General features: G+C 40.7%; 1 protein-coding gene across 1 annotated transcript in view; it reads right to left on the bottom strand.

The window, feature by feature from the left end:
• Positions 1-24,509, bottom strand: part of kif1aa (kinesin family member 1Aa) — a 58,386-nt gene that overhangs the window by 18,166 nt on the left and 15,711 nt on the right. The window contains exons 3-26 of the mRNA XM_047374390.1: positions 23,976-24,049; positions 23,685-23,867; positions 23,522-23,587; positions 23,264-23,442; positions 17,609-17,720; positions 17,271-17,348; positions 17,116-17,181; positions 17,005-17,022; positions 16,828-16,906; positions 16,659-16,737; positions 16,258-16,400; positions 9,708-9,841; positions 9,380-9,459; positions 8,541-8,616; positions 7,845-7,924; positions 7,620-7,726; positions 7,453-7,536; positions 7,165-7,345; positions 6,387-6,459; positions 5,672-5,762; positions 5,433-5,581; positions 5,177-5,355; positions 4,752-4,889; positions 2,380-2,667 (exon numbers count right to left, since the gene is read on the bottom strand). Coding sequence (XP_047230346.1) covers positions 2,380-2,667; positions 4,752-4,889; positions 5,177-5,355; positions 5,433-5,581; positions 5,672-5,762; positions 6,387-6,459; positions 7,165-7,345; positions 7,453-7,536; positions 7,620-7,726; positions 7,845-7,924; positions 8,541-8,616; positions 9,380-9,459; positions 9,708-9,841; positions 16,258-16,400; positions 16,659-16,737; positions 16,828-16,906; positions 17,005-17,022; positions 17,116-17,181; positions 17,271-17,348; positions 17,609-17,720; positions 23,264-23,442; positions 23,522-23,587; positions 23,685-23,867; positions 23,976-24,049 — 2,737 coding nt within the window. The remainder of the gene's footprint in view (positions 1-2,379; positions 2,668-4,751; positions 4,890-5,176; positions 5,356-5,432; positions 5,582-5,671; positions 5,763-6,386; positions 6,460-7,164; positions 7,346-7,452; positions 7,537-7,619; positions 7,727-7,844; positions 7,925-8,540; positions 8,617-9,379; positions 9,460-9,707; positions 9,842-16,257; positions 16,401-16,658; positions 16,738-16,827; positions 16,907-17,004; positions 17,023-17,115; positions 17,182-17,270; positions 17,349-17,608; positions 17,721-23,263; positions 23,443-23,521; positions 23,588-23,684; positions 23,868-23,975; positions 24,050-24,509) is intronic.

Below are 24,509 nucleotides of genomic sequence, written 5' to 3' on the forward strand. Positions count from 1 at the left end.
TTCAAATGATGATTTGATTTATTGGGAGGAGACTTTTTTGACAGTCAAGTGCAATTTCTCTAGACAGACTGATGTTAGATTATTGACAGATCTGTAAAATCAAGAAATCAATTAAACAGAACCTGTCTGACAACAGTAAGTAGGCTAAAAAATCTCCAAAAGCCTCATGCTTCAATCTAAAGAAACTCAAGAACATGCAGGAAACAAAGCTATTGCTATAAGCCAGTCTGGAAACGCCTATTCTAAGGCTTTAGCACTCCCGTTGTATTACAGTGAGAGCAATTATCCACAAATGGAGCAGCATAATATATTAAATCACAAATGTGATTGCAATATCAGTCTGTGCAACGTCACAACTGCAACGGACTCTTTTTATGCAACATTCGGTAGGATATATTTGTCAAATGTCATCCATTCACCCTCTGCATATCTGTAACATATTTGGCCAGTGAAATATCCTTATTGCCTACATCGAGAGCATTTCTTTAGTGGCTGCAATCCTAGAGCTCATGCAATTGTAAAGAAAAAAAACATTCTTAAAAATGAGGCTGATAATATTGCATGTTCAGCAATAGTATTTAAATTAAATACAACCCCATTGCAAAAGTCATCTCCTTTTGAATTTGATGTTTGCAATACGATCTAAAAAAGCTGAGACAGGGGAATGCTCAAAAAACACCAGTTTGGAATAATCCACAGGTGAGCAGGCTAACTGGAAACAGGTGAATGTCATGATTGGGTATAAAAGGAGCATCCCTAAAAGGTTCAGTCGTTTAAAAGCAAATAAACGCCACCAGCTTCTCTGGGCTCGAGCTCATCTGAGATGGACTGTTGCAAAGTAGAAATGTGTGCAGCGGTCTGATGAGTCCACATTTCAAATTGTTTTTGGAAATCATGGACATTATGTCCCCCCAACCAATGAGGAAAAGGACTTTCTGCATTGTTATCAGAGCAAAGTTTAAAAGCTAGCACCTGTGATGGTATGAGAGTGTGTTATGCCCATGGCATCATGGGTAACTTGCACATCTTTGAAGGCAACATTAATGCTAAAAGGCACATACAGGTTTTGGAGCAACATCTGCTGCCATCCAAGCAACGTCTTTTTCAGGGACGTCCTGCTTATATCAGCAAGATAATGTCAAGCCACATTCTGCACGTGTTTCACCAGCAGGGCTTCACAGTGAGAGAGTAAGAGACTTAAATCTGATGGAGACAAAAACAGTGACCTGTTTGTAGTCACTATGGTCAGGAAACAAATACTTTTTCACAGCACTGCATCTAAGACATAAACAGTGACGTGTTTATGTCTTATATTAAGGCGTCATATGTGATTGTATTAAAACAATTCTGCAAAGAAGAGTGGGCCAAAATTCTCATGGCCTGGTACTGAGAAAACATGGGTTGCACAACCAGTTATTAGGTTTAGGGGACAATTAATTTTTCACATAGGGCCAACTGGCTTTGACAGCTGAAATCATCATTTGAAAACTGTATTTTGCATAGTTTCAGGCTATCTTTTTCTGGTGTTAAAATTTGGTTGATTATCTTGCAGATTTAAATATAAAAGAAATAAAAAACTGAAGAAATCTGCAAATACAAATACTCACAACACTGCGTGTGTTCCGACAAACAAACCTCAAGGAGTCATTTAACAACATTTCTTCAACTATAGTAAAAACCACTGACAGACCATGGTCTGAGTTTAAAACACATTAGCAGAAATAAAGCTAACATTTTTACTACATTTAAAAAGGCAAAAAAAAAAAAAAAAGACAAAAATGAAGAGCATTAAAATTTAGATGCATTTAAAATAATGAAACCAGGAACTGTCTAGCACAGTGTCCATTCAGAGCAGTGGAGGGGGGAATTGCAAATATTTCTGGTTCCAACATCGGAAAGACAAAAACAATGACAACCAAGGCAATAAATAAAAATAATAATAATACCAATATAAAAAATAATCATACGCTTGATTGCCTTTGAATGGTTAATAGCCAGGAAGTGTTCAGAAAAGTGAACAAAGCAAAAATACCACAATCATAAAGCATTGATTGACTGAAATGTGTCACCTCCATCTTGACATCAAAAATGTTCTGTCATACCTGGAAAATAAAATTACAACAAAATCTGTCATCTAAATAAATGACAAATTTGCATTTCTATAGATGATATAATAAACACATACTAAACTCTTAACCACCTAGTATTTTTTTGTGTGCATGTAACTCTTTTAATGTGTATTCCTTGTGTTCTTGCATGGTGTTTGTGTTGTGAGCTGCTGTTGTATTTCTGTCGATACCTATCAAAGGAGCAAAACCCTGCGTCTCAGTGTGAAAGAGCTAGTTTCCTCCACCAGCATGCTCCTGTAACCTCACCAACCTTCCCACTACACTGAATAATGGAGAGCGGTCGTAAAAGGGATCCTGGCCTTCGCTGGAGCCTCGGCAGAGCTCTCCAACATCATCATCATCCTCTGCCCCGAGCTCCGAGCACGGATCGTCCAAAAAGATATCATCATCCAGGTCCTCCAACTCTTCCAACTCCTCCTCCTCCCCTTGACCCTCCCTCTGCGAGTCAGCCAGCTCAGTAATTTCAGAGGTGGAAAGGGTCGGGGATGGGGTAGGGTCACTCATGCGCTCGCTCATGCATGTGTTGAAAATGGGATTTCTGGTGCAGCCAGAGACATGGAACTAGGTTAGTACAGTTAAATAGAGAGCACACATTGGAAATATATGGAATGGACCAGAGGAGGGAACCTTCCCCAATTTGAGACTAAATGCAGAAAGGAGAACTGAGACATAGTGGACAGATGGAAAAGTGTGTCCCAGCTGTACACTAAAAGGTCAAAGGGGAAAAAGGTAGCAAGATTTCTGTGTGTTAGACCATAAGCATCAACATGACTCTCAAAATCAGTTCCACACTGATACGGTACAGAATGCCATATCAGTTTTTCAATAACTTTTAGTTTTTTCAGGAGTCAGACATGAAAACATAATGTAAGTGGCAGAGTTGTGTTGCTTAACTTACCTGTTCATCTCAGACTGTCAACATAATTACTTATTTTAAAAGGTGCAATTTCTTGTATCCTCATGAATAGTTTACAACCCATTACAAGCAGGGTTCCAACACATCTCTATGTAAAAATCTCCATACATACACGTTGACATAGAGACAAGAGGGATGGAAGATGGGAAAAGGGAAGAATGAAGGACATAAGGAAGGAAGTATGAAAGGAAGGATACAAGGGAGAAAGTAAATGAAGGAAAGAATGAGTGATGAAAGAAAGGACCAGAGTGAGAAAAAGAAGAACACAAGAAAGAGAGGAAGGAGACAAAGCAGGAAAGACAAGGAAGGAAAGATGGAAAGACAAATAGAATGCAGGGAGAGAAAGAAGGGAGAAAGAAGAAAGGACATAAGGCACAAGTGTCAAACTCCAGTCCTCATGTGCCGGTAGCCTGCAACCTTTAGATGTTCCTCTGCTTCAGCACACCTGAATCTAATAATTAGGTCATTAGCAGGACTCTGGAGAAATTCACTGCATACTGAGGAGGAAATGCAGGCATTCGTTTGAGGTGTGTTGGACCAGGGACACATCTAAAAGTTGCAAGACACTGGCCCTCGAGGACTGGAGTTTGACACCCCTGACATAAGGGATGAAGAAATCAAGCAAACAAGTGGGGGTAAGGTGGAAGGACAGCAGGAAAAGATAGGCAAGGATCGGAGGGAAGCACACAGTACTGAAGGAATGATGGAAGAAATGGCTGATGGAAGCTAGGAAATAAATAGAGAATGAAAAAAGGAAGAACACCAGGAAAAGAGAGGGGGAGGACACAACAGAAGAAGACAAGAAGGAAATGAGAGCAGAAAGACAGATACAAGGACAAAAGAAAGAAATCAATAAGGAAAGGAAGAAAGGAAGGACACAAGGAATCAATAGAGGTAGTACATAAGGAAGGGAGGGAGGAATGACACAGGGAAGAAAGAAAGAACACGAGAAGTAGTGGAAGTAAAGACAGAAGGAAAAGAGAAAGAAAGAAAGAACAAAATAGAATACTAGGAAGGAAAGATATTTAGAATGTGAAATAAAATAAAATCTAGAATAAAATCTGGTAATATAAATATTTTTCCATGATCTATTTTCATAGTTTTATAGCTTTCATAATTACCTGAACCTGCAAACAACTGACCTATAAGTCCAGACTGCATAGGAGCCCTGTTTTTCTTGTAATGTATTTCTCATTGTCTGTCTCAACACAACTGCAACAAACTCCTTCAAAAACACCAAGTTTATGGGGACAGTTTTAGGTTACTTCCTGGTCAAGTTTGGTTGTTTCAAACTCTAAAGACACTAAAGACCTGCTACGTGTATTATTACGTTAACAAGAGTAACACCGCAGAGCTGAAAACAAATGAGGTGAAGAGGCTGGAACTGGAGACCTCCACACAGCCATCTCTCCCTGGCAGAAAATGAGTAACGGTGCAGCATGTTGTGAAAAGTAATTCTGAAATGTCCATCTCTAACCTTTCTACTGAAAAAATGGCTTGTCAGCTGGCATTAATATTTCTCACCTCATTGTTATTAATGTCCAGTAAATCACAAAAAATAAAAAAAATCTATTATACTGGTCAACTCAAACATTAGACAGAATGAAGACAGCTGACCGTGTTCACCAACAATTTTTAGAACATGCTAATGAGAAATGCTACTCTGTATCTCCTACAGTATGGAGTGGGTGATGCTCAGTGTTTACCTGCCAACCAGGCGGAACCATGGGAAGCGATCGTAAAAAGGGTCGCCTCCCGTCATGACACTTTCATTTTCCTCTGCGGTAGTGTTGGGCACATCAGCAGCACGGTCGTACATCTCTCGCATGAGGTCAAGCCTCTGCCTGCAGGAAGTGGCAACACACAGATTAAAAAAAAAACAACCTTGAGATTAAAAGTTAAAATATAAAACTATTAATACAACTTTTCATCAGTGGTGTTAGATATTGTATTTAGCTGCAGCCACAGTGCAACAAAGTGACTTGCAAGACACAATCAGCAGCATTCTATATGAGTTTTACAGTCTTCTGACCAAATATGGCATTTAACCGTCTGAAGAACATACATATATGGAACTTATATGGTAAGTGTATTGTCAATGTACCGTTTCATTTAGACAAAGACAGCCTACCTTAATTTCTCTAATGTCCAGAAGTGAGTTGCTCCATTCTTCTGATCTTGCACTTCCACAGCCACAATAGTGCGAGGAAAGTGTTTATTTTCTCTGTCTTGAGTGGCCTCTGGGGGCAACAGGTCAGGAGGGAGTGGGGAGTAGAGAGTGTCTGTGAGCAACACAAACTGGAACTGGACCTGCAGGGAACACAAAGCCTCCGTTAGGTACCACCCAGCATATAATGATGACTATGTGCGAAATTAACATGCTGCACCTTCTTCTTGAGTTCGACACTGATGGCGTTGGCCTCCTTAAGGAAGATGGCATTTCCCCATAAGAGATCGCGCAGCGAGGTGAACTGGTAGCACCTCCACTTTCGGGAGCTCCACACAGCCAGCTCTCTCTCCCTCTCCGTCCACTGAACTGTTAACAATTTAGAAAAACACCTCATGTGGCCAAGATGTTTTAAGGATCGAGGTATAAGTTACATATAAGTCCAGGCATCATATTGACCTTCCTCTTCTGGTTCCTCCTCTTCTTCAGGAGCTTCTGGGTAACAACGGTCCACCTGCTTCTGTAGAGCCTCGAGCTTGCTTTCATAGTCCTGCACAAAAAAAGTCTCATATTACCCCTATTAAAGCTGAATTTGGTAAATGGAATACTTTTAAAGGATTGTGTCAGTGACCTATTAAAGTGAGATGATGTAGGGAAGGACTAAAACACATTTAATTGAAATGAAAATATATAACTTTGAGTTTAAATGACATTTTTGTTACTGGTGTGGGACTTCATATGAACTTTCAACAAAAAGAGGTAAAAAAGTTAAACCAGACTGTTATATTACTAGTAAATGTGCTAATTACTCTACTAGGACAGCAACCAATGATTATATTGATAATCGATTAATAATCAGATAGCAAAAGATGCTTAATAGGAGACTTTTACAGAATTTGAACCATGTGAAGCTAAAGCTGTGCCACTTGATCAGTTTTGGATAGAGCATATTAACAGACAAAGGTTTTTCTTCTTCAATGCAAAATAAATATATTTTTTGTACAGTTTTGGCCTAAATACTGCTCTGAGTGGATTGTTCTTTCAGCAAATGGCACGTTTTAGAGTCTTTATACTGCAGTTAACAATTATTCAATTACTACATTAATTGACGATTATTTCAGTAATTGATTAATCACGAATAATCCAATAAATTTTTTTCAGCCCTATACTCTACCAGTCTTTGCTGTTCCAGAAGATTGTTGGCCTCCTCTCTTTCTTTGCGATATTGATCCTCCAACTCCTGAAGTCTTAGGACATAGACGGAAGCTGTCACAATAGGGTTTGATGGAGGTGATGCACCAACCCAGACTAAGTATCTATTTTCACACCAGCATGTTAAAAACAAATAGGAGGTAGTCATCTGTAATTTGGCAGCTCATCAGTGGTAACACTTCAGTTGCCACCTTACAGTTTTATGCAAAAGAATCAATTCCCATTAAACATTTTATCATGTTACAACGTCAAACTTCTCTTCTTTTTACTTGTATTTTATGTAACAGAGAAATATAAAGTAGAGGTCGGAAAAAGACATGGTTTTCACATCTTTTGAGGAGAATTTATCTCTTCAAGAGTTGCTTTTCTTATCCAGGGAACAGGAAAGATAGAGTTGATGTGAATAGCGATTATGTTAAGAACAAGGTCATTTTGGAAGAAAACCAGTTTGAAGCTGACAAGACTTAAGACTGAATTGAGGTTTTACCTTCCAGCAGGTCAAAACCCTTAACCTATAGCTGCAACTAGAATGAAATGGATTTGATCAAAGCATATTCATGTCGTAGAATCTTGCCAAATGAACCGATGGACGGATGGATTGATGGATGAATTTGATTTGTATTGTTTTCTTTCCGAGTCATGATTATGCACTAGCATACTCTGTGTAGGTCTATCATATAAAGCCCTAATGAAATAGATTAAAGTCTATGATTATTGCGTAAGAAAATATGATTTTGCACCTCTGTTCCATTTCTTGTTTCATGTCAATGCCCTGTTTGTCCAACAGCTCCCTCTGTGCAAATGCCCAGTCAACCGGCTCAGCAGGGGTTTCAGCGCAGGGGGTCCTTTCTCTTTCAGCCCTGGCCTGTTCAGGATGGTTGAACCGGAAGACGTGACTTTTCCCCAGGATGATGCGATTTCCTTTAAGGGTACCACACCACACATCAGTAAAATCAAGTAAAATGATGCATGTGCATACAAAGCTTAGATGAGACAGTGAATGACGCAAAGTAAGATGGTATTCTGACCCGACTTCAGAACTGTCGGCTCTGTCACTCTCTTTCCATTGACGTAAGTCTCAGCTCCATCACAGGGCTCTAGGACAACTGCTGCTTAGTAACAAAGAGAAATGTGATGTTACAGCAATAATAAACTCTGATGTACAAGCTTGTTGAGCCAAGTATGATCTACTCACTTTCCCCTGATGGACCAGAAGATCTTGTAAAAGTGCAGTGCTCATCCTTGATGAAATGACCGCTGAGGACTATGTCCTGACGGCTGCTGGCATCCAAACGGCCCACCCTAGCAAATAAAAAAAGTTATTCCAACTGTTTTCAACAGTCCCCTGTTCAATGCAATGTACAACTTAAATATGTCAGATGATAAAATCATCATCTATAACTGTGAGTGATTATCTGACCTGGTGATTCCTTCTTTAATGTAGTACAGCAGGCACTCAGACATCAACGGGTCCTCATTAAGGTTCACCAGATGAGGTGTCTGACAGAAAAAGGACTAATTTATTAACTGAAAACTTTTGATTATTATTAAATCATTTAATATCCATATGGTAAACAATGCACAACATGGTTAAATGACCTGAACACTTACTGTAAGAAGCAATCAATCCTAGTTAAAAGCCATGCAGTCGATTTCCCTTCCTACAGCTTTAAAGCATGGGTGTTTACTGTAGATTTAAAGGTATATAGGCTGCACGAAAAGCGGTTAAGAAATCACCAAAATGGGGAACAACTCTTATCTTTTTCACCATGTTTACACCCCTCTTCGCCATCAGTTCAGTGAGGTGTTTGAAGTGTAATTAAGTAGATTAAGGATACCCATATAATGAAGAAAAGAAACTCTCATCTGACATGCCTACGCAACACCGCTCTTAAAGAGAACTTCAGAGCACTCAGAAGAGAGACACACTACAGAGCAACGAACCTCATTAGGGGAAAACAGACCAACTGTGTCGATAAACACAGGCTGGGGCATTCTGGGGCAATCAGACGGCTTCGGAGTAAATAAGTAAGCATTTCACTGATTAATTTAAAAGACAAGTGTTTCATCATAAAGAATGCTTGGATGTATGCAACATAATACAATGTCTTTTTACCTTCTTGGGAGAGAACACCCCAACAGTGCCACCATCTTCACGTATTGCCACACCCATTTCTGCCAGTAGGGCCTCTCTGTGGAGGAGCATCATTCTCAGTTAACTTAGGAGGGAATTCACAAAGTTATCAAAATTTTTTTACTGTCCTGTGTGTGATTTGTGCTTTGTTTCCTTATCGCAGCCATGAAACAAGCCGCACTAAATGTATGCAGATGAAAACTGGCCTATCAAGTCCAGCAGACTGAAATAATTCCCACCAATTTTAGCATTCTCTTCAGCCATAAACACAAAAGATGCAGATGTAATCAAAGAGATAGATTATTTTTTTTTCTTTCTTTTTTTATTATTTCATTTGGCAGAGAACTGTAGGTCCTGACATGACAAGGTATGTCTAAAGCTTAAAAAACAGCAGCTGACAGGATAAATCATGTCAGTGGAATCCACCTCATCTATCCTTTATTCTGAGATAAAAAGCATCGATTTAACTAAAACCTGTGTCATATTGTTAAATAATGACGAGATGTCTATCCACAATGTTAATGGCACCAGCACTGTAGAGCTGTTTAGTAGCAGATCTACCTTTAGTTTCAGTATTAGAACGATGTGCAAACTTGGGTTTAGTACCCAAAAGCAAGTTTGTGATGTTCCCTGTAAATAAGATAACATTTAAATAGCTATATTTCAAAATACATTTTAAGCAGATCAAGAATATATTTTCTAAAGAAACAGTCACAGTATTTCTGTTTTACCCAAACGTTTAACAGCAAGAGCTGGGATGGGTTCTACATCTTGTGCCCAACCTTTCCACTTGTTTGCTAAATAAGCTCCAACCATCTTACCTTTCCATTCTAATGGCTTCTGTCCTGCGGAGCTTTTCTTCCCAGGTCTCATTTAGTTCAGCAATAATTTTCTCAGTTTCCTTAAATTTAAAAACAAAAGGGTAAAAATAGGAATCAAAGGCATTGTTTGTGAAGTAAATCTAGCCTTAATCTTTCTCATCTGTGTCTATTGATATGACAGTAATAAGAAGAAAGTAACTTATTGGCAAAGGCTTTGTTTATGACATCTAATATATATATCTACATCTGACCTAACTACCTGCAGCTTACAGGAGTCGGAGGACTATGTTTGAGCTTATAAACTGAATACCACCCATCCAGTGCTCACCTTCAGTCGCTCGATGGCTTCCTCGCTGCCTGGGCTGAACATGATGCGGTCATGCAGACTGGCAATAGAGCCGGCACGACTGGACAAGGCTGAGAGGGATGGGGATGGGCTCATCCCTGTCATGGCATTGGTCACTGTGAAAAGATCATCCCTTTGATTCACAGCTTGGCCTATATCGTTATTGTTCTTGTAATCGGACATGTCTGTCAGGGTGGGGTATAGCGGGTGGTTAGGAAGTTGGGGTTGTCCACAATAGAAAGTAAGAAAATGAAGAGAAGCAGCGAGAAGATGAGAAGAGAGGGAGAGTAGAAATGGAAGAACATATGTGGCTTCAAACATATTTAATTTACAGTTTCATTTTTGAATAGTTTGCTTAAAAGCGATGGCAGAGTGAGAAGGAAGCTGCACACAGAGCATATCAACTGAAATCAACCAGCCACCACAGTGCTAACAGAAAATGCATTGACATTACAAAGCTTTAAGCAGTGCGTCATTCAAAATGAAGGAAATGTAGTCCTAATGCGTCTGGTTTGATGTAGGTTGGACTAGTCCATCTGTTGAGGTCTTTATGCTTGTCTAATTCTAAGGTGATCAAAATACCAAAAAGACCTGAAAACAAGCCTTTTTGCAAATAGAATAAACATTTCATAAATGTCAAGCTGAAAAATATTTGTTTAGTGTAGAATTATCCAGTTAGGATTTAATCACACAAAGTATTTTAGATTTTTAACAACAGATGACCAAATGCAGGCAAGACTGAATAGCCCTTTAATTAACGACACTAGGAAGTTAACTTTAGAGTCTCGAGGGCTGGCCAGTTGCTGTATTCTCAGTGAGCTCAAAAATAATTCATATCTTGCAGTAACTGTTTCTTTTTCTAATGAGTTACCAAAATGTTACCAGATCATTTAAAAGGGGACACTTTTTTATGCATTTGTAACCAAAGTTGTCAACCAGTTGTCAACCAGTCTGACAAGCAGCAGACTCTGTCAACACAAAAGGGCAATTCAAGAGTTGCATCCTTTCTTACTTCAAGATAGGAGTCTCTAACATAGACACAGAGTTTCAGGTTTAAAGTACAGCGCCTCATATCTTTGTCTCATAGCAGACTAAAATTATTTCACAAGGCAGATTCACATACTAACAGTAACTGGATTTTACTTTATGAGGTAGACTGCATTTTGATGAGAAATATTATGGTTTTTTTTTAGTATCACAAGATCTCATTACACCCACAAGGAAAACAAAACAATTAGAACTCTGCCCGTATCCAGAAAACTGCATCATATCCCTGGAGCAGAAGCTGTTGGAGCCAGGAGAGTGGGTGGCCCAGACAACCCAGTCCAACTCAAACTGAATGTGATGTGTGGATGAGCCATGCAAGCTCATACAAACAGTAGTCTGGTGCGGTAGGGAGGAACGAGCATGCTCTGGGTGTCTTAGATTTTGATAGGGCAACTTTTATGGTGGACTATCACCTGAAATTATTCACAGTGGAAAAAAACATAGAGAGGTTTCACAATGCTACCTTCAGAACAAAATTGTTTAACTTTAAACAGGGTAAGGAGATACCCAGGGTGAGTGGTTCATCCAGATACAGATACAGCTCATAAGTGCCTGGATGCCTAATATTTTGATTTTATGCCAATACTTGAACCTAGCAGACCTGCTAAAGAGTGACCTGAATGTATTTTTGGGTCAAAATCATGACCTTTTTGAATGTATTCAGTAAGCCTGTCAAACAAATAGCTGTAGTTGAATACTTGCACCTTTTCCCAGGATATGCTGGGAAAATATTTGCAGAAGACTCGGGTCAAAGTACTTATGTTTCTGTCATGGAGAAAGCTTCCCCACATGTGTTAATGTAATGCTAATGCCATGGAAAAAAAAATCCAAGGACAAAAAGTGTTTGGTGGCTTTGTAGAGGAACAAGTGGTACTAACTAAGCTGTTTTGATTTTATTTCATTTTTCAGAGCATCGCAATACAACAATTGTACTTGGAAGCCAGACTTTTCAAAACTCCAAAACAGCCCCTTAATTTGGAATTTCGAATGGGAAAGTCATACGTTGCTAAGTGACTACAATGTGCAGATGAAATGTTGCAAACGTTGCAGATATAAACTATGTACCACCACTTCTGAAAGTTTTTATATCATTAAAACACTGGCACACGCAGTACTGTACAACCTCTGCTGGTGATCATGTTCCTTTACTGTTTGAATCCATAGGATAGAGTTAGCAAAATATTGCTAGTATGTGTTTTATGGCTTGCTTAAACACACTGAAAGGGGTGTTTTAGCACCCCTTTCAGTGTGTTAACCCAACAACTTCAGACACACATTGAATGGGCTCAATTACTCATTAACACCTAAGATTAATTCAATGCAGAGCATCAACTACATCATAACTGCTGCTATGGCGACACAGTGCAACAAATTGGTAAAGTGTAAGACACCCATCAATCTGGACAGGCTCTTGCTGCCAAGACGCACCAGATAATATTGTCTTCCCAGTTAATAAAGATGAGTGCAATGAAAACAGCATAAAAAATGAGATGACATCTTCAGTATTATAGAAATAATGCTCCATGTGACTGAATCATCATTTTACTGTTACTGCACACTTAATAGTCACAGCTGCCAGGGGTAGGAGATTAAACCAGACAAACCCTGCCAGGAAACTGGAAAGCTACACTTTTTATAGCATAGACATTAATGACTGAGATGAACTGTATCATATTGCTTTCCATATGCTTTCATATTGTATTGCTATTCTTTGTTGAATTATGAACACCGAAGCTTTGCCTCTTTAATTCCCCATTTATGAAGCCATGTGTAGATCTCTACAGCACCATTTCAATATCTATGTCCCATTAATATCTCAAACGTGAAGCCAGTATAGCCAGAAAAAAATCATTGCCTACATTCTAATTATCTTAACACCAACAACCTAAATGTCACAAAACTATCATCAACACTGTCTGGATAACACCAGACTGCTTTGTGGAGCTGCAGGGAACAATAACGAGCTTCTCACGCTGTTGCAGTAAGCACCTTAGCAAAAAGCAACAGCCAAAATTAAAATTAAATGTAAAACAAAATTAGAAAACACACACATTTCAAACCCTCTATATCAGCTCCAGATGCTCGATAGGCTGGATGAGGTTGAAACAAAAGTTAATAAGAGAGAGAAAGAGAAAAAAAGAGTAAAGATCTTTAGATAAAATCTTCATGTGTGGAAAAATAATCCCATTCCAGTTCATTTTCAACTAATCTATTGCTGAACACATGAGAGTTCCAGTAAACAGAATGCACTCCCAGAATATGATACAGTGCCCTGAACTTGTTTACATTTTTAAATGTTAGAACCACAAACCTTGTTGTGTTTTATTGGGATTTTATTCCATAGACCAACACATATATTAATTGTGAAGTGAAATGAAAAAAAAAAATAATCCATGGTTTTCAGTTTTTTTTTGTACAAATAGAGATTTAAAAAGTGTGGTATGGATTTGTATTTTATTTTAAACAGTTGCTTGATCTGTCCATTCAAGAGGTTTTCTCCCAGGGTTGTCCTGTATTTGGTATTTCATCCATCTTTCCATCAACTCTGACCAGTTTTAGTATCCCAGTTAAGAAAAAGCATACCCACTTCATGATGCCGCAACCACCATGTTGCAAGGTGAGATTTAGGGCGATGTGCACTGTTGTACCAAACATAGCATTCTGAATGTAGGCTGAAAGTTACATTTTAATCTCATCTGACCAGAACACCTTCCTACTCATGTTGTCCATGTGTCCATTACATACCTTATAGCAAACTGAAAACTTATTATGTTCTTTTTTTAACAATGGCCTTCTTCTTGACTTGTACTTAGGCTAAAAAACACTTGTGTGACTTTTAATGGTTCCTCTGGATGTTATTTGGGGTTATTGGAATAAATGGGAATGTCTTTCAACAATGTCTTTCTTTTTGCTACTCATTCAGAAAGACCATATTTGAGGAGGACTAAAGGCCTTGATACGCTTTATACTCAAGAATAGAGAAATGTGTTCTGTCTCTCAGGGCTGCAAGAACATAATCACATCTATGTGTTCTTGCAGAGCTGGTCTGAGAGTGCTTATAGCTTGTTTTGGGCATATCATCTGAACAGAACGTTTATCTTGTGTGGTCTCCGACTATGATAACCTAATGCTGCTGTGGAAGGGACCTTTGAGAAGTTCCCATGAGTCCCAGCCAGAAAGAACTTTGTTCTTGTTTTAGCCTCATTGAGAAAAAAACAAATTTTCCCGTTCTTGCAGAGTATGCATTGACATTAATATCTGTCCTCTCGAATCATTCTCCTGCCTGAGTTGTGGATCTCTGCAGTTCCTACAGAGTTACAATGGACCTCTTACAAGAGTTAATCCAGCTTTTTAAGCATCATTTACTTCAATGACAGGGGGTTTCATACTTGTTTTATGTTGTACCTAAATGTTTTAATGTATTTGTGAATCTTTTCTACCAGTACTTTCAGATTTTTCACCTTTTTGCTTTGATAATTTATTGTGATTTTGTTTATTTTTCTGTCTTACCTTATTAAGCACTTTGTGTTACATTCATGTTTAAAACGGGCTATATGAATTAAACTGAATTCAATTCAATAAACAGGCCTCTGATGCCTCCAGAGAACAGCTGTGGTTATACTGAGATTCAATTACAGACAGGTGGGCAATATTTGCTAATCATTTGACTTCTGAAAGCAAGAGGTTAAGGGTCTCAAAGAAGTGTGAATTCAAATAAACACTTTGAAATTTTTTTACTTCCACTTAATTATTTACTTCTTTGTGCTGGCCTATTACATAAAATCCCCAAAAAATACATTGGAGTTTGCAGTGTTAATGTATCAAATGTGGAAATGTTGATTAACAAGTTTCCAAGTGACAGCACATATACTGCAGAACTTAAATTTACTTCATGACCACTTCAATGATGATGTACATCATTTAAACAATAAACTTGCACGCTACAGGCCAGGTTTTACTTATGTAAAGGTGTATTATTGTAATTTTATGTACAGGGGTTGGACAATGAAACTGAAACACCTGGTTTTAGACCACAATAATTTATTAGTATGGTGTAGGGCCTCCTTTTGCGGCCAATACAGCATCAATTTGTCTTGGGAATGACATATACAAGTCCTGCACAGTGGTCAGAGGGATTTTAAGCCATTCTTCTTGCAGGATAGTGGCCAGGTCACTACGTGATACTGGTGGAGGAAAACGTTTCCTGACTCGCTCCTCCAAAACACCCCAAAGTGGTTCAATAATATTTAGATCTGGTGACTGTGCAGGCCATGGGAGATGTTCAACTTCACTTTCATGTTCATCAAACCAATCTTTCACCAGTCTTGCTGTGTGTATTGGTGCATTGACATCCTGATACACGGCACCGCCTTCAGGATACAATGTTTGAACCATTGGATGCACATGGTCCTCAAGAATGGTTCGGTAGTCCTTGGCAGTGACGCGTCCATCTAGCACAAGTATTGGGCCAAGGGAATGCCATGATATGGCAGCCAAACCATCACTGATCCACCCCCATGCTTCATTCTAGGCATGCAACAGTCTGGGTGGTACGCTTCTTTGGAGCTTCTCCACACCGTAACTCTCCCAGATGTGGGGAAAACAGTAAAGGTGGACTCATCAGAGAACAATACATGTTTCACATTGTCCACAGCCCAAGATTTGCGCTCCTTGCACCATTGAAACCAACGTTTGGCATTGGCATGAGTGACCAAAGGTTTGGCTATAGCAGCCCGGCCGTGTATATTGACCTTGTGGAGCTCCTGATGGACAGTTCTGGTGGAAACAGGAGAGTTGAGGTGCACATTTAATTCTGCCGTGATTTGGGCAGCCGTGGTTTTATGTTTTTTGGATACAATCCAGGTTAGCACCCGAACATCCCTTTCAGACAGCTTCCTCTTGCGTCCACAGTTAATCCTGTTGGATGTGGTTCGTCCTTCTTGGTGGTATGCTGACATTACCCTGGATACCGTGGCTCTTGATACATCACAAAGACTTGCTGTCTTGGTTACAGATGTGCCAGCAAGACGTGCACCAACAATTTGTCCTCTTTTGAACTCTGGTATGTCACCTATAATGTTGTGTGCATTTCAATATTTTGAGCAAAACTGTGCTCTTACCCTGCTAATTGAACCTTCACACTCTGCTCTTACTGGTGCAATGTGCAATCAATGAAGACTGGCTACCAGGCTGGTCCAATTTAGCCATGAAACCTCCCACACTAAAATAACGGGTGTTTCAGTTTCATTGTCCAACCTCTGTATATCTAATCATGAATACATGGCAGGCAGAATTTAAATTCTGTGACAATGACTAATATTTGTAATGATCTATCTATTTAAAGGAATGTCAACAGGAAAACAACATTTATTGTTAGTTAAGGGTCTTCAAGATAGTAAGAAAGACATGCTTTAGATCACCTGTTACCACTAAAAAGGTCTAAAATCATTATGATTTATTAGATAGGACGACAGCAGCAACGTACTCTCAATAATGTCACCCAGTCCCTGGGCATACAGGAGGTCTTTCAGACGAGAGACTTCCTCTTTCAGCTCACGGACCAATCGATTGTTTGGATCCTCGTTGATGACAGCATTACAGCGGATCTGTTTGGCACGGTCAGCATACCTGGGGACAAAATAGAATGCAAAATAGAATAGATGCAGACACAGGAGAGAGGTAGAGAATAAACAAACATACATGCACGATTCTCCTGACATCATACATCTATGATGCTGCAGCTTTAAAGAGCTGCAGCATCAGGTGTTTAGGGTTTAATCCAACACAACCCTCAGTGCAACTGAGATATATGTTCTTTAAAGCCATTTTTACTTTCAGTGTGGGGAAGATAAATGTGCAGCAGAAAGGGAACTGTCTGCTGTCTACCTGAGTGTGCTGAGGGTTTCATCGTAGTTGATGTCAGCTGGACTCAGAGCAGCAACCATCGCAGTTCGAGAATTTCCCCCTAACACAGAGGTGAGAAATAATTTGGGCTCTGTTTGAGTTTATTAGTGATTATAATCAAAAAGCTGTTTAACAAACACATTATAAATACCCAAGTTCTCTCTTAGTAGCCAAGTTAAAACTGAATCTCTATATGGGATGAAGCTTTCCACTTTCTTCTTCTTTTTATTCTGTGTAACAAAAACAAACACTGATTTAAGAACACTTCTTCTGTGTCAGAATGGAGCCAAAATATTTTTTAAAGTGACAGTAAAAGTGAATCCATTACCTTATTCTGACCAGAATCCTAAAATGGATTGAGTCGGGAGATCAAATATTTAAACATCTTAAAATTGACCAAGTCTTTGAAAATACAGCAAACAGGCAGAAAAATACTCACCACTTCTGCCAAAGCAGAGATGACTTTCCCCAATGTGGTTAAAGACTTGTTGATATTTGCTCCTTCCTGTGATTTACAACATATTATAATACAATTTAATTACCCGTTTTAACATGGATATAGGGCTAAAGAGGATTTTTTGAAAGTCTTTTCACCTTAAGCCTGGTTCCTTTGGCTCCAGTAGAATCGGCCCTCTCGCTGCCAGCTAGATCCACCAAGCTTATTTTGCTGACCTGGAAGAGAACATTAATGAAGATTCCAATATATTTAATGTTGCGCATCATCTGCCAACCAAAAAAACCTACAAGTATTCACTATCACACCATAGACTGGCTTCATTAAAAACACATTTCCTCATAATGGCATTATCCTTATGACCTTGAGTCATCATTGATTTTTTCTTCAGATCAAGATTTAACCCTGAGTCATCAATCAGAGTTAGGATAAGCAGAAGCAACAGCTAAATGAATTATTTCAGATAAAAATCTGCTACCTTTTCAGAGGTGTTGTCAGTCTCTGCATCAAAGCGTTTCTGAGTAAATATGATGTTAAAAACTGCGTGTGAGCGACTGCTGGTCTCGTTCATGTTGGTGGCAGCAACAGTCCTACACAGAGAGCAGAGTTTAATCAGTTCACACAGTCCATATCTGCTTACCAGGAGGCTCTATTGTTAGGTTAAAATAGCATGTTTGTATCATGTACTAGGTATTTGCTTGGAATAAACTTGACCCTTGGGGCACCTTTACATTGAACATACTCTTTTTACCTATAGGTATCAAAATGGAAAATCTTATAAAAGTGTAATAGAAAGTTAAAATTTACATTTTTTTTTCACTTTCACTGATTGAAATCATTTCAGAAACTTTAAAGTTTTTTTGTTTTTTTTCAATCTTTTTTTATGTTTTTATGCCCTTTCTGTCTCCCCTTCAGAAACATGGATTTTTTGAAGGGGAAAAACACAAAATAGGCAATATTTTCCAGAAATAAACACCAAAGTGAAATATTTTGGATGCTGGTGTTACAGCCTTGACTGGGTCAATATTTATTTTGATGCATGATTATTTTTGGACCAATGAGAATTTCATTAAAAAATTACACTTTTTACCTTTAGGTCCCAAAACTGGACATCTTATAATGTCCAGTTTTGGGAGTGTGATAAAAATTTATATTTAATTTATTTCACTTTCACTGCATCAGATCTTTTTAACAACTTCAGATCAATCTATACAGGTACATCCCAAAAAAATGTAATATTGCGTAAAAAGTTAATTTCTTTTTTGCCAGTGATCTCAGAAAGAAAAGCTCATATATTATATAGACTTATTACGCTTAGAGTGATACATTCCAAGCTTTTGTTTCTTGTAATTTTGATGATCATAGCTTACAGGTAAAGACAACCCAAAGTTCAGTGTTTTAGAAAATTAAAATACTGTGAAAAAGTTGATTATTGGACACTAATGGTGTCACACTATAATCAGCTAATTATCTCAAAACAACTGCAAAGGTTTCCTGAACCTTTAAACGGTTTATCAGTCTGGGTCAGCAGGCGACACAATCATGGAGAAGTCTGCTGACTGGACAGATGTCCAGAAGACACTCATCGACACCGCAGGCTTGAGAGGATTGTCAAGCAAAATCTATTCAAGAATTTGGGAAAGCTTCACAAGGAGTGGACTGAGGCTGGAGTCGGTGCATCAAGAGCCAACATACATAGACAAATACTAGACATGCGCTACAAATGTCGCATTCCTCGTGTCAAGCCACTCCTGATCCAGAGACAACATCAGAAGCGTCTTACCTGGGCTAAGGAGACAATGAACTGGACTGTTGCTCAATGGTCTAAAGTCCTGTTTTCAGATGAAAGTAAATTCTGCATTTCATTTAGAAATCAAGGTCCCAGAGTCTGGAGGAGGCACAGAGTCCACACTGCTTGAAGTCCAGTCAGTGATGGTTTGGGGTGCCATGTCATCTATTGGTGTTGGTCCACTGTGTTTTCTGAAGACCACAGTCAATGCAGCCATCTACCAGGAAATTCTAAAGCATTTCATCCTTCCCTCTGACAAGCTGTACGGAGATGCTGATTTTATTCTCCAGCAGGACTTGGGAACTGCCCACACTGCCACATGACCTGAAGGCAGCTATCAAAGCAGCCTGGGATTCCATTACACCTACAAAGTGCCACAGTCTGGTATCCTCTATGCCACAGTCTGGTCTCCTCTATGCCACAGTCTGGTCTCCTCTATGCCACAGCCTGGTCTCCTCTATGCCACAGTCTGGTCTCCTCTATGCCACAGTCTGGTCTCCTCTATGCCACAGCCTGGTCTCCTCTATGCCACAGCCTGGTCTCCTCTATGCCACAGTCTGGTCTCCTCTATGCCACAGTCTGGTCTCCTCTATGCCACAGTCTGGTCTCCTCTATGCCACAGTCTGGTCTCCTCTATGCCACAGCCTGGTCTCCTCTATGCCACAGCCTGGTCTCCTCTATGCCACAGTCTGGTCTCCTCTATGCCACAGTCTGGTCTCCTCTATGCCACAGCCTGGTCTCCTCTATGTCACAGTCTGGTCTCCTCTATGCCACAGTCTGGTCTCCTCTATGCCACAGTCTGGTCTCCTCTATGCCACAGCCTGGTCTCCTCTATGCCACAGTCTGGTCTCCTCTATGCCACAGTCTGGTCTCCTCTATGCCACAGTCTGGTCTCCTCTATGCCACAGCCTGGTCTCCTCTATGCCACAGTCTGGTCTCCTCTATGCCACAGCCTGGTCTCCTCTATGCCACAGTCTGGTCTCCTCTATGCCACAGTCTGGTCTCCTCTATGCCACAGCCTGGTCTCCTCTATGCCACAGCCTGGTATCCTCTATGCCACAGTCTGGTCTCCTCTATGCCACAGTCTGGTCTCCTCTATGCCACAGCCTGGTCTCCTCTATGCCACAGCCTGGTCTCCTCTATGCCACAGTCTGGTCTCCTCTATGCCACAGTCTGGTCTCCTCTATGCCACAGCCTGGTCTCCTCTATGTCACAGTCTGGTATCCTCTATGCCACAGTCTGGTCTCCTCTATGCCACAGTCTGGTCTCCTCTATGCCACAGTCTGGTCTCCTCTATGCCACAGCCTGGTCTCCTCTATGCCACAGCCTGGTCTCCTCTATGCCACAGTCTGGTCTCCTCTATGCCACAGTCTGGTCTCCTCTATGCCACAGCCTGGTCTCCTCTATGCCACAGTCTGGTCTCCTCTATGCCACAGCCTGGTCTCCTCTATGCCACAGTCTGGTCTCCTCTATGCCACAGTCTGGTCTCCTCTATGCCCCAGCCTGGTCTCCTCTATGCCACAGCCTGGTCTCCTCTATGCCACAGACTGGTCTCCTCTATGCCACAGCCTGGTCTCCTCTATGCCACAGCCTGGTCTCCTCTATGCCACAGCCTGGTCTCCTCTATGCCACAGTCTGGTCTCCTCTATGCCACAGCCTGGTCTCCTCTATGCCACAGCCTGGTCTCCTCTATGCAACAGCCTGGTCTCCTCTATGCCACAGCCTGGTCTCCTCTATGCCACAGCCTGGTCTCCTCTATGCCACAGTCTGGTCTCCTCTATGCCACAGCCTGGTCTCCTCTATGCCACAGCCTGGTCTCCTCTATGCAACAGCCTGGTCTCCTCTATGCCACAGCATGGTCTCCTCTATGTCACAGTCTGGTCTCCTCTATGCCACAGTCTGGTCTCCTCTATGCCACAGCCTGGTCTCCTCTATGCCACAGCAGTCTGGTCTCCTCTATGCCACAGTCTGGTCTCCTCTATGCCACAGCCTGGTCTCCTCTATGCCACAGTCTGGTCTCCTCTATGCCACAGCCTGGTCTCCTCTATGCCACAGCAGTCTGGTCTCCTCTATGCCACAGTCTGGTCTCCTCTATGCCACAGCCTGGTCTCCTCTATGCCACAGTCTGGTCTCCTCTATGCCACAGCCTGGTCTCCTCTATGCCACAGTCTGGTCTCCTCTATGCCACAGCCTGGTCTCCTCTATGTCACAGTCTGGTCTCCTCTATGCCACAGCCTGGTCTCCTCTATGCCACAGTCTGGTCTCCTCTATGCCACAGTCTGGTCTCCTCTATGCCACAGTCTGGTCTCCTCTATGCCACAGCCTGGTCTCCTCTATGCCACAGCGCACTGATGCAGTAATTTCATGCAAGAGGAGGCCCAACCAAGTACTGAGCGCATAGAAATGGGTATGCTTTTCAGAAGCCTGACATTTGTGCTTAAAACATCCTGTTTTGATTGGTCTAAAGTGATGTTGTAATTTTCTGAGACACTGGAATAATTATCAAAAATTATTAAAATTACAAGGAATAAAAGCTTGAAATATTTTGCGCTATGTAGAATGAATCTATAAAATAACTGCCAATTTCTGAAATGAGTGGCAAAAAATATTGCACTTTTAAGCAATATTCTAATTTTATGGGATGTACCTGTAGATATGTTTTTTTAATCATTTTTAAATATTTTCTATGTTTTTATACCCTTTTTGTCAAAAAAAAAACCCTGTGCTCCCTAGGTGCTCAGACAGACATTCCTGTATACACTTGGAGCGTCCATGCACAATCTTCCACTCATACTTTCCAGGTTTGGAGGGCATATACTGTCTGAATGAACAGCAGCCCCTAAAAGGGAACAGCTGTTCATCAATGCATATGTCTCTGTCTAGATTGAACAGTTTGGGGAGGCGGGAGCTCTATCTGCTCCACAGGTCCCTAATTGGTGCGAGCTTGTCTTTCCTGTGCTGGTCTGGCAGGGCCAGTATTATCAAAGCTTAAGGCCAGATTGGTCTGCAAAAATATCTTCTGGGACATTGTTGTAGCATTGCACACTGACTTGTCCCACAGGCTTTGAGTTGACTTATGCTGTGACCTGTGACCTGTGGCTGCTAAGATCAGCAGCTGCAGGTAGGTATGCAGCTCCCCCTCACTCAAATCATTCCATGTATTTAATGACCAGCTCCCCTGTAGGTTTATGAAGTGCAGGATGTGCAGGATAGCTGCAAGATGTACTCATGGGTAAAAGGCCAAATGCAGTCTCAGGGCTGCTGATTTAAGCAAGTGAGAGGTGAGTTGATCCTGGAGTCAAGATAGCAGGAGGAGGGCACGGCACTGGTGGTGTAGGGGTTGGGCAAGCGACCCATGTGCAGGGGCTTCAGTCCTCAGTGCGGCCGTCCCGGGTTTGAGTACTGGCCCTGGCAACGTATTCCGCGTGTCACCTATTCTTTTTTAATAAAAATATAAAGCAAATCTTGAAAAGGTTTCCTGGACAATTGCTATTTAACCTGACAGACCCTAAAAGTCAATTAAAGCTGAAGTAGGTAACTTTTGTAAAAATTTTTTTTTTTACATATTTGTTAAAACTGTCTTTATATCCTGACAGTAGAAAGTGAGACAGGTAATCTGTGAAAAAATCAAGCTCCTCTGGCTCCTTCCAGTGGTCCTACTGCCATTTGCAGATATACACCGCTCCCGGTCAGAAACAACCAGAGCCAGGAGGAAGGTTTTAGCAGTGTGAATCATGCTCGCACCTCTTCCCCCCTCGCACCGTCGTTCAAACTAAAGATTGCTGGTGTGCTGCAGCTGTGCTAATGGCAGAGAAACAACCTAATGTTACAGGACAACTGCACCTGCTCCGAAAATAAAGACAGGTAAACAGAAGAAGACCGATGACGAAAAGAAAGCTGCGCGTTCAATGCAGGCTCCACTGTGGAGGCAAGGCTGTAGCACAGCAGAGAGCAAGGGGGAAGGACCTGTAAGGTGTGCTTGTTCAAAAGGCTAAGTCCAGGTTTTCTCAGAACTCCCTACTGCAGCTTTAAGAGATATTGAGAATCCAAAAAAACCAAATAAGCAAAATGTGCATGTTTGGTTCACCAAGGTGCCTCAAGGGTCATGAAACAGTGCTTAACTTTGTATTGTGTTAGAGCTAAAGTAACAACATGACACTCCAACAAAGAGGTGTAACTCCACTCCTCATCGGTTTGAATAATCACACAATCTAATCTTTTTCAACCAAATTTAGTATAAACCTCTGGACACAATTTTGTTTTTAAAAATCATTGAAGATATATATAGTATAATAAATTGATCCTGGACAAATATTTTGAACACAGCATATATGATTCCGTCACCTGGCCTTGTTGCCAGAGTCCATTAGATCCTGGATATCATTGTAAGATGTGACAGCCAGTTTGGACAGGTCCTCAACGTAAGGACCCATCAGAGGATGTTCTCTAACGCGTAGGTTCCCTTTGTTTTTAGGGTTCAGCAAGTCCCGCACACGCTCACAGTAGATCTCCATGTAGCTAACCTATTCAAACACATATTTAGTTTGGACCAGGTGGCACCATTGAGTATAGAGGCCTTTACCAGTGGCCTCCCACTCTTACCTCCACAGAGTAGGATAAGCTGTTGTCTGTATTATCACTGATCTTCGTGAAAAGATCTTCACAAAGCTAGAAGGTGAAAAAAGGCATTTTAAGGGGCAAGTTAATTCAGAAAGAAAGTTACGTTAGTTGCAATCTGCACTGGTTACACTATGTGTCACTCTACCAGTGGAATGATTCCTTGCTGATCCTTGACATCCTGTTTTCCCATCATTGTGTAGGATTTGCCAGCACCTGTCTGACCATATGCAAAGATGCAGACGTTGTATCCTTCAAAGGCATGAAGCAACATTTCCTCTCCGATGTCTTTGTACACACGCATCTGGGAGGCATAATTGACATCCTCGGGCTGGGGATAGAGATCAATATCTCGTAAATCTGACAACACAACACAAAGCAACTCACTCTAATGTAAATGTGTGTCCTCGCTGAGATGCACAGGTGCAGAATGAGTTACCGTTGTGTGCGACCAGTAGGAGTAATCAAAGTTGAAGCTCTTGTTGTCTTTGGCCTGCTTGGGGTTGATGATGGCTGAAAGACAAGAAACAAAGGTAAGATGGAGGATGCAAGGGTGGGAGCTGTCTGATTGAAATAGCATTTGAGCTGAGTCAAGCTGTGCAAACAGCGCTGGGAGGGCATATTTTCTGTTTATTTTATTTTTTTACAATGGTTACTAAACCAACCAAATCCCTTAAATCAAAACTTGGAACTAAATTTACTGAGAACTTTTGAAGTCTACATCAAAACACTTCCTGAGATTAAACTGCCAGAATGGACTGGGACACATTAAGTGAGACTTGTGCTTTGATGTGTATTTTTATAATAATTTTAAGATGAATGACAGCTACCATTTGCCATTGTTGGGCGCAGGTTCAAGTTTATTTTTGGCACAATGTGCTACAATGAAGGCTTTTGTTTGGTTTTGAAAGGTTCTGGATAGCTTGTTCTGGAGAAGGAAGGTGCATGGCCATGTTTGAACACACCGAAAGCT

Source organism: Girardinichthys multiradiatus, chromosome 9 (genome assembly GCF_021462225.1).
Source record: "Girardinichthys multiradiatus isolate DD_20200921_A chromosome 9, DD_fGirMul_XY1, whole genome shotgun sequence".
Taxonomy (NCBI): domain Eukaryota; kingdom Metazoa; phylum Chordata; class Actinopteri; order Cyprinodontiformes; family Goodeidae; genus Girardinichthys; species Girardinichthys multiradiatus.